The sequence below is a fragment of the Camelus ferus genome, chromosome 7 (assembly GCF_009834535.1).
Source record: "Camelus ferus isolate YT-003-E chromosome 7, BCGSAC_Cfer_1.0, whole genome shotgun sequence".
Classification (NCBI taxonomy): Eukaryota; Metazoa; Chordata; class Mammalia; order Artiodactyla; family Camelidae; genus Camelus; species Camelus ferus.
Window position 1 is genome coordinate 19,284,114 of NC_045702.1, and position 11,010 is coordinate 19,295,123.

An 11,010-nucleotide genomic window follows, 5' to 3' on the forward strand; every position below is an offset into this window, starting at 1 on the left:
ATGGGAGAAAATTTTTGCAAGTGAAACCGACAAAGGCTTGGTCTCCAGAATATATAAGCAGCTCATATGACTCAGTAAGAAAAAAATAAACAACCCAATCCAAAAATGGGCAGAAGACCTAAACAAGCAATTCTCCAAGGAAGACATACAAATGATCAAAAAGCACATGAAAAAATGCTCAATATCACTAATTATCAGAGAAATGCAAATCAAAACTACAATGAGGTATCACCTCACACCAGTCAGAATGGCCGTCATTCAAAAATCCACAAATGACAAATGCTGGAGAGGCTGTGGAGAAAGGGGAACCCTCCTACACTGCTGGTGGGAATGCAGTTTGGTGCAGCCACTGTGGAAAACAGTGTGGAGATTCCTCAAAAGACTAGGAATAGACTTACCATATGACCCAGGAATCCCACTCCTGGGCTTATATCCAGAAGGAACCCTACTTCAGGATGACACCTGCACCCCAATGTTCATAGCAGCACTATTTACAATAGCCAAAACATGGAAACAGCCTAAATGTCCATCAACAGGTGACTGGATAAAGAAGAGGTGGTATATTTATACAATGGAATACTACTCAGCCATAAAAACCGACAACATAATGCCATTTGCAGCAACATGGATGCTCCTGGAGAATGTCATTCTAAGTGAAGTAAGCCAGAAAGAGAAAGAAAACTACCATATGAGATCGCTCATATGTGGAATCTAAAAAACAAAACCAAAAACAAACAAACAAACAAAAACAAAGCGTAAATAAAGGATAGAAATAGACTCACAGACAGAGAATACAGACTTGTGGTTACCAGGGGGGTGGAGAGTGGGAAGGGATAGACTGGGATTTCAAAATTGTAGAATAGACTACACTGTATAGCTCAGGGAAATATACACAAAATGTTGTGATAACTCACAGAGAAAAAAATGTGACAATGAGTGTGTATATGTCCATGAATAACTGAAAAATTGTGCTGAACAGTGGAATTTGACACAACATTGTAAAATGATTATAAATCAATAAAAAATGTTAAAAAAAGAAAAAAGAAAAAAGTGTAAGGTTGCAATGACTCGGTGTTACGAAAGTTTGATGGAACTCACGTCTACAGCTATCTTTGTGAGAATACTAATTTTAATACAGAATTCATTTTTCTGATGCTTCTAGAATATTTCTTCAGGCTATTTTATATTCCATCAACTTCTGGCAAATTGTATTTTACCAAAAATTTGTCCATTTGACTTGTTTTCAAATATGTTGAGATAAATTTATTTATAGTTTTGTATATTGTCCTTCGAATGTATATTGAACTTGTACTTTTTCTTTCACTCTGATTTTGCCCCTTTTCACTCTCTTTTCTTAGGCATATTTATTGGTGCATATTTTCATACATCAAAATTCATCATTTTAAAGTGTATAGTTATATGAATTTTGACAAATATTTATAACCACCATAAAGAAGATATAGAATATTTTCAAAAGTTCCCTTATCCCAATTTGTGGCCAATGCCCTCTTCTCACCCCCAGCCATAGGTAACCACTAATCGAATTTCTGTGTGTATAGTTTTGCCCGTTCCATCTGTCAAAATAAAAGTAACCATATTGAATGTAGCCTTTTGTGTCTGTCTTCTTTCACTTATAATAACACCATCAAGATTCATGCATATTCTTGTGTATATCACTAGTTTATTTCTTTTTATTGCTGAGTAGTGCCTCATTGTGTGGATGTACTGCAATTTGTTTATACATTCACTAGTTGATGGATATTTTGGTTGTCTCTAGATTTTGGCATTTATGAATCAAGCTGATATAAGTATCAGCATACAGGTGTTTTTATGGACAAATACTTTTATTTCTCTTAGGGGAATTTCTGGAGGTTGGGTTGCTAATATATAAGGCAACTATATACTTATTATTAAAAAAAACTATCAAAATCTTTTTAAAGTGGCGTTACAATTTTTCATTTCCACCAGAAGTGCATGAGAGTTTCATATTCTCCCCCTCTCCTCCCCAGTGTCTCTTCCCTCCCCTCCTCTCTTTTTCTTTCTTCTTTTTTTCAGCTCCATTATGGTCAATATTGCTCTCTCCTTCAAATTATTTCAGTATCTTTGTCAAAAATCAGTTGAATAAATTAGTAAATTTGGAATAGTTCTGGACTCTCTTGTGTATTCCACCGACTCATATCTCTACTGCTAAAGCAGTGTTATACTGTATAGATCCCTGTACCTTGATAGTAAGTCTTTAAATCAGAGAGTATGTCTCTCCAAATTGGTTCTACATTTTAAAAATTACTTTGTCTGTGTTCTAGGTTCCTTGTTTTCCACATATATTTTACAGTTAGCTCATCAAAAGTTTAAAAAAAGCCTAATGGAAACTTGATTAGAATTACACTGAATTTATTAGTCAAACTGGGGAGATCTGTCATCTAGGCAATATTGAATCCTACAGTCCATGAACATGGTATGTCTTTCCATTTATTTAGGTTTCTGTAATGTCTCTAATCAGTTTATAGTTTCCATGATATAAATGTTGCATGTATTTAATTAGCTCTTTCTCTAGTATTCCATGATTTTATGCTATTTTACATGATACTTTATTATAATTTTAATATCCACTTGTTCATTGATAGAATATAGAAATAAAATTTAGCATTTCATATTGATATGCATCCTTTATCATTGTTAAAACCTCTTATTAGATTTCCATTTTTTTCCCCTTGATAGATTCTTCTTTTATTTCTTTTGTTTTCCTTATTTCTCAGAATAGAACCTTCAGTACAATGTTGAATAGAAGTGTTGAGAGTGAATATGCTTGAATGTTCTGGACCTCAGAGAAAAAACATTCAGTCGTTCACCATTAAGAATGATGTTAATCATTAGAACTTTGCCCTTTTTTAGAATTGAGGGAATTCTCTTCTATTTCTAGATTCCTTAGTTTTTATCATTAATGGATATTGAATTTTGTCAAATAATTTTTCCTAATCTATTGAGATATCACACACATACATAATCTCTGTAGTCTCTTGATTTGGTAAATTACATTTGTTAATTTTTCAAAAAGTATCAGTTTTCTCACTAATTACTTTTAAAAAATTTAGAACATTATCTGGGATCCCATGTTGAATCTGCTTATTATTTCTCTTTAAGCTCCTTTATTCTGTAACATGTTGAATCTTTCCTTATCTTTCATGTCTTGACACATTTGAAGAATATTGATCAATTGAATTTTGTACTAACTTTGCATTTCTGGGATAAACTCAACTTGGAAATAATATATTATTTTTTATATATTTGGATTCAATTTACCAGTATTTTAAATGTATTTTTGTCTCTATGATGATGAGTGATTTTGATCTGTAGTTTTCTTTCTTTCTTTCTTTCTTTCTTTTTAATTTGCGATGTTTTTGTTTAGTTTAGATATCAGGGTAATCTTTAAAGAATTAGTGGTAGAAAGTTACAAACTAGAAACAACCTAAATGTCTATCAGTGGAATGGATATCAGATTTGAGTTGCTTGAAGTAGGTAGTAAATCTCTGTAGTATTTTCAGAATACAAAGAAAGACATCTAGATGCAAAAATAAATAATGTGACAATGCTCAGTTAAAAGGAACCTCCAATCGTGAGACAAAATGGGGGAAAGTTCCGTGAAATAGCTGCATTAGTTGTGAAGATAATATATGATCTTAACTCATGTACAACTTCAGAACCTTGTTACAGGAGATACTGCTCAAAGATCCCACTGATGGTCCATGAATAATTGGGTACTTTGGGTCAAATAATCTCAATCATGAATACACGGACAGAAAGTCTTGGGCAAGCTACAACTTCCTCAAGTTACAACTTCAGCAAAGACAGGAGAATGTCTCCAGGGGAACTGGGGATTTAGATTCTCTTCTTATGTTTCTGGATCAGGAAAAACAGAATTCTCATTTTAAAATTCTTTTAAAAGCAGATGAGAGTTTGTGAGAGAATCACCATATAGAGAAGGAGAAAAAGTAACAGAAGCCTAACGAGCACAGTGTAATTGGCCTGTAGAGATTTTATCTCTGAGGGAAAAGAGTTACTTCTTCCAAATCCTACATCTTGCCCAGCCCTGCTCTTCCTGGGACAATGCTGTCCTCTTGTGCTAGAGGTAAAGCAGTCACTCTCAGAGGCTCTCCAATGGTTTCTTAGGATTATCAGTCAAGAAACAAGGAATTCCTTAACACACAGCCTCCTTCTAGGCTCATGTGACAATTAGGTTGAATTTGGTTACTAGAGAGATAAACATCCCATTTTGGCAGTTGGTTTTAAGAAAATATATTTGGGTAGCCAAATAGAGGAGAAATTTCTTTTGAATACCTCTGAGAAATGAGGTACTTAGCACAGCGCTTTTACTGCATTCATAGGAACCATTGAGTCTAGTTAATACAGGTCGTGTTCCCTGTGTCACATTGCACCCTCCCAGCACATGTCCACTCTTGGAAATCGGGACCGGAGAACAGATTTGTGCTAACCAGAAGGTCACTTCACCTGGATAACTGGCTTTAAACCTTCTGTTGCTCCAGGCAGTGCAGGTATGCATTAGGAAGTGGGAATCAGGTGGGGAGAACAATTTAGCCAATTAACATTTTTGGGAAATCTCACGCTTTCCAGGTGGCTTCTTTTTTGAGAAGAACACTTCTGATGTGTAACTTTAGGAAGCTTGAGTCACAGTTCTGGGAAGGAAAGCTGGTTCAGGAATGCTCTTTATTTTATTATTATTGTCAGTTAAAACACCAACTTTCTTTCGAAAATCTGTTTTTAACTTTTATTTACGTAGCAAATTTTCAAAAATGTTTTAAACCTTTTGTTGTTGTTTTACTTTTTAACCTTTTATTTTTGGTTAAAAAATAATTCTTTTTTACTATTGGTATTATATCCTTATTCCATCATCCTCCTTACCTCTCTTGCTCCAGTGAATTGGGATAGACTTGAATGTATGCTCTCTTTAGACAGATAAAAAAGGTGCAGTTGGTCCACCAAATCCACGAGTTCCATGTCCATGAATTCAACCAATGGTTGATCCAAATTTAAAAAAAAAAATTCCAGAAAGTTCCAAAAATTTGAATTTGCTGCATGCTGTCAACTATTTACAGAGCATTAGTTTGTATTAGATATTATAAGCAATCTAGAGATGATTTAAAGTATACAGGAGAATGTGTGCATGTTATATGCAAATACTAAGCCATTTTATATAAGGTACTTGAGCATCCATGGATTTTGGTGTACACTGGGGTCCTAAACCCAGTGGATACTGAGGGATGACTACAGATCATGACAGTTGAACTGGGAAGTGCAAGTTCATTGGCAAAGCAGTTTGTTTACTCCCACAGAGAGGGAATTTAAAAAACACGAAGATGGTACAGAAACATGACATGTAACTCCGAGTGTTTCTATTTGTAACCAATACCTTGCTGAGCCTTTAAAGGAAACTACTGACCCAAGATCAGGGATTCCTACATTTTCTTTGTCAAGCCCTTAACTATTAATTACTGATTAGGGAGTGAAAGACTCAAAGCCACAAGAGATTATCATCAGATTTTTCAACTAAGTCTTCTTATTTGGTATCTGAGAATACATTAAATAATCAACAACTTCTTGCACTGTATTTTTTTCCTTTTATCCCTCACCTGGTGAACTCGTGTTGCATGAATTGTTTCAAATGTTATAGCAGAATTAGAGACTACCTAATTCATCTTCTAGAAATAGCTCATAAAATATTATTTGTATGTGGTCAAGTTCCACTGCCAGGTCTTAGGCACTGATTTTGCCTTTTGAGGTCACTTGTCTCTCTTTGATACCTGAGGTCTTTGCCAGTGATAATTTTGTATTCCAACTTTCTCCTTTTCATTAGCATGAAAAGATAGGTTTCCTCTTTCTTTGATAGAAATATTACAAAGTGACTTGCTAATCTGAAGCTCTAGAGTAAATTCTAAAGAATTAGAGAACATTTTGTACTTTTATTGCTTCCCCTTGTAACTTACATAAATTATCTCTTAGAGTTGAGATGGTTTATTAAGCTTAGTTTATTCATAGATAAAAGAAAAATTATCATATGCAAATGCCCATAGACCCTTCTGTGCTGGCTAATCTAAGCACCTCTGCAGTTAGCTGTTCTTACTGTCATGAATACCCCCAAACAAAGTATGATTCTCATTATATATTCAATGGCACTATCTGATCACAGAGAGCAAGCAGATAATGTCTCCTTGGGGCAGCTGTGCACTTTCTGTGCCCAAAGGGCAGAGTGATTAGAGGGACAGAGTATGTGGGAAATCTAGAGTAGACTTTGTTCAGTCCATGAGGTTTTGGGAAGTCACTTGTGATTTAAATAAGGCACAAACAAGGTTACCAAGAGTTCCAGATAGAGCATCAGAGCCCTTGAGCTCTCTGAAATACTAATATATCTACAGGATTAGAAAGTTTGGTCATGGTATCGAGCAGACTAGAGTATTACTCTGGTCATGTGACTCATAGTAGAGGGAGAATAGCACAAGGATGAGAGAAGATGAAGTTTCCTAAGGTGGGGGGAATGGGTATATATTTCAGATGGAGACAAAAGTAAGGAGGGCTAAAGGACAGAGATAGTCAATGGTCATTTCACTGCATCAATTCCAATTAATTATTTTCCCATCACATTATCGTCTCCAAACTATAACAATCACTATCCAGAATATATATGAATAGAATCAGAGGAAATATATAGGCAGTTTCCCATGATTCCTTAGTTAATAGGCTCGCATGTGTGCAATTATTTGAGCTCCCATTATTTACTAAGGAAGACAGTTAATGCAACTTTGATTTGTTTCTTGACAGTCGCACCTTGCTGTCGATCCCATGCTCTGCTGTTCTTCTGAAGGAGGAGAAATACAATACTGCAGAGTCTTTCCTCTTAGTCTCTCAGGCAGGTAAAAACAAGTAGGTGAAGACTTTTCAGAACTGAGCCTGATCACCCAGGTCTTCATTTTTCATCTCACTGATTCTGAAACGTAGTTTTTACAGTCAAATGTTCTACCCGTGAGCTATACCTCCTGAAATGTAATTTTTGACAATGTTTAGTTACTAAGAAATCTATTTTATACTTGTTACCTTTTAACTTACAACCCCAAATTTATGATTTTAAAAGGGTGAAAATTTAGTATTCCATTTTCATAGAGAATCCAGAAGTGAAAAAGTAAATAGAAAGCAAAAACTGTTTGTACCTGTTAGGTTCCATTCAATATGTGTTTTGGGATAATGAGGGAAAAACTAGTATCCAGCAAAGATACTTGGGAACAAAATAGTTGAGAACTGGCTTTAAAGAAAAAAAATACATTTTATATTTAATCTTTTTGACTTAAATGTCTAAGCATTTTAATGAAACCTTTCCTCCCTAAGGAAGAAGGAGAGTTTTCTTTTCTCCTTGGACCTGAGCCACATCAGTGGGTTCTATTGTGACCCCAAACCCAGAGGAGACATCTAATTGGGAAAACCACACTATTTAATATGAGATGGCCATTTGACCTAAGTAACTTTGTAAGATCTTCTGGCACCTTAAATATTGTTTTGATTTATAATTTGGGTTTGGTCTTCAGAGGCTCATGCGCAAGGAAAACCAGACATGGATGAGTGAGTTCATTCTGCTGGGGCTGTCCAGCTGCTGGGAGACTCAGGTCTCGCTCTTCGTCCTTTTCCTCGTCATGTATCTGGTGACCCTGCTGGGGAATTTCATCATCCTCCTCCTTATCAGACTGGACAGCAGGCTGAACACACCCATGTACTTTTTCCTCAGTGTCCTGTCATTTGTGGACATCTGTTACACCAACAGCACTGTCCCCCAGATGCTTGTTCACTTCCTGTCAGCCTGGAAATCCATCCCGTTCTACAGCTGTGTGCTCCAGCTGTCTATCTCTCTGGCTTTGGGTGGGTCTGAGTTCTTCCTTCTGGGAGCCATGGCCTATGACCGCTATGTGGCCGTGTGCCACCCGCTGCGCTACACAGTCATCATGCACGGAGGGCTGTGCCTGGGGCTGGCTGCCGGCTGCTTGGGGGCTGGTTTTGTGAATTCGCTGATGGAAACAATCATTACCTTCCGGCTCCCTCTGTGCCATAATGTTATTAATCACTTTGCCTGTGAGGTGTTGGCTGTGCTGAGGCTGAGCTGTGTGGACATCTCCTTCAACATGGTCATGGTGGCCATCTCAGGATTTCTGGTGATCATGCTTCCCTGCGTCCTTGTCCTCTTCTCCTATGGTCACATAGTTGCTGCCATTCTGCGTATACGCTCCACCCAAGGACGCCACAAAGCCTTTGGGGCATGTGCTTCCCACCTCACTGTGGTTTCCATGTGCTTTGGAACAGTCATCTTCACATACGTGAGACCCGCGGCTGGCTCCTCAGCAGAACAGGAGAAGATGGTGTCCCTGTTCTATGCTGTGGTGACCCCAATGCTGAATCCTTTCATCTATAGCTTGAGGAACAAGGAGGTGATGAGCGCCTCAAGAAGAGTGCTGGGGAAATTTAATGAAAAAAAGTAAAGATTCAAAGAACTTCTTCCTTCCAACAGCCCATAGAATGACATTCTAAACAAAGAGAAACTGATGGACATGCCCTTTCTCCTCAGATTTGTTGAGACAGTAGATTATGGTGAGCAAGTTCTTCTAGACTGACTTGCACGTCCGTCCACATTTTGACACTATGCGTTCCTATTATACATATGGTTAAAAAAAAGCCTTCAGTTATTAAACTGGGGTCTGCTGGGTGATCTGTCCTCCTAGACTTCATATTCCCCCTTTTCCTTTCCTATTCTTCCTGCGTATTTCTTCAGGAAATGCAATATGAACAGTAAAGAGTCTCAGGGTGAGAACAGCCACATTTTGTATCATGACCCCACTCCTCACCAGCAGTGTGGCTTTGAAGAATGTACTTAACATCTCTGACCTCTAGTTTCCTCAACTAGAAAAAGAAGTAATCATATCCAGTATGTATGATTATTTTGAAGATTGTGAATAATCTATGTAAATACCTGGTCGAACAGTGGCACAGAATAGATAATCAACCATTTAAGAAAATGGCTTGTAGGGCACAATTACAGGGCTACACATTACACAACCTTCTCTCTCTATACAATTATTCAAAATGAACTTTTTTCCTTTTGCGGTGGCTCTAGTAGACCACTGTTCTATGTCTGCTGCAAGTAATCACCTTACCCAGAACCATGGCATCCATCCATCCATCCTTCCATCCATCTATCGTCTCTCTCTCTCTCTCTCTCTCTTATATATCTATCCACTGATCCATCCATCTATCTAACTTATCTATCTGTATATATCACACATATTTTTTTAGTTCCAAGCCAGATAAGACCTTTCTCATGATCTCCAAATATGTGCATCAGTGCTTGCTTAGTGCCTTCACTCACTTTATATAAACCTCAGTCTTAACGTAGTTAAAATAGGGCTATTGTGCTTGCTTCCTCTATTGTAAACTACTCTCCTCTTGCCCCAGTACACCTCCACTGCGTTAGTAAAAGGAACCATCATGCATCAGACTAATGTCTTGTTTTCTTTTTTTTTTAATACCCTATCCAGCAATAGATTTCACTAGCTTTGTCAACAAAATATGTGATCTATCTGGTCTCTCTGTTCCACCTCTGCTTTCCACATTCTATTCTGCACATAACAGCTTTAATTTTTAAAATTATTTGTTTTTGACTTTATGTTGTAAATTAAAACACAAGCAGAACACCACACTAAGCAAGTGTGTAGCTTAGTGAATTATTGTAAGACAAACCCCCTTGTAACCACCTCTCAAGTAAAAAAAGCAGATCTGCCAGCTACGGCAGTAGCCCCTCCACGTGCCCCATCCTAATCGCTACTCCTTTTTCCCAGAGTAACTGCCATCTTGACCTTTATAGTAATCACTTTCTTGCGTTTCTCTACGGCTTTATTACTCAAGAAAGCATCCCTAGTCACTGTAGTTTAGTTTTGCCTGTGTTTTTCAACCTGATATGTCTTTGAAGTCTCTTTAATCTATAGGTCCCCTCCAATTCTTTCTTTTCCCTACAATTTACTTGAGTGACTTGGGCCATTTGACCTGCAGAAGTCTCCTTTATCTTAGAAAATAAATCAGGTCACATTTTTTCCTGCTTAGAATAAAATTCAAACTCCACATGTGCAGGGCCGGATGTGGTCTCTCTTCCTGCTCTCATGACACACTGGTTGTCTACCAGGGGCAGAAGAAAGCACATAAATCTCTATAAAAAGAAAATTTATTTTTCTATAAGTCATGCATATTCATGGAGAAAATAATTGTAGACCTGTAAGTTTTTTGTATGTGAAATCTGTGACTTACTCAATGTATTAATAATTTATTAAGAAATACTAATTAATTTAGTAATAAATACTACCTTTTCACTGGAAACTCTGAAACCATTCTGTTAGCATGGTGAATAACTGGGCTCAAATTTCTGAGTAAAATCTCAAGAGTAAAGATGTTTTGATCTCCCAGTTTTAAAAAGGGTAAAATACAAGTTTCTGCCTTGGAAGGGGCAAAGTGTTGTGTTAACCAGTTAGACTGTAAGCTTCTTGAGAGCAAGGACAATGCATTTTATCTTATTTGTGTTCCCAGTGCCTTAACAATGAGAATAATTTCCTGCTGATTGAGTAACTTACTGATTGAAATGTTCTTTACTATTTTAAGGGTTGCATTTTATGAAATATATAAAGATAATACATGTTGAAATTTAGGATAATAGTAAATAAGGCTTTAAAAAATCTCAGGTACAGAGTTAATTGGTTAATAACATCCCATCCACTGAAAAGTATTATTACCTGTACAAAGCTTCTTTTATTAATTAAAAATTAATTCTCTTTTATCCCCTTTTTCCTTTCTGTGTGGACAACTATTCTAATATGTTTAATGCATGTAATTACGCTTTAGAGTGCATTTATATATTGTTTTAGAGAAGCATTATATTGTTAAGTACTCGTACTGTATCTTAGTTTTTTTTTTAAC

At 36.6% G+C, this 11,010-nt stretch overlaps 1 protein-coding gene across 1 annotated transcript; it reads left to right on the forward strand.

Moving 5' to 3' along the window:
* The first annotated feature begins 7,595 nt into the window (after positions 1–7,595).
* On the forward strand, positions 7,596–8,531 carry LOC102509548 (olfactory receptor-like protein OLF3). Its single transcript, XM_006191441.1, has one exon. It carries the CDS (start codon positions 7,596–7,598, stop codon positions 8,529–8,531), a length of 936 nt encoding a protein of 311 aa, XP_006191503.1.
* The last annotated feature ends 2,479 nt before the right edge of the window (positions 8,532–11,010 follow it).

Excerpts from the sequence above, each read along its gene's own strand:
- LOC102509548 (XM_006191441.1), top strand. The coding sequence starts at position 7,596 with ATGCGCAAGGAAAACCAGACATGGATGAGTGAGTTCATTCTGCTGGGG.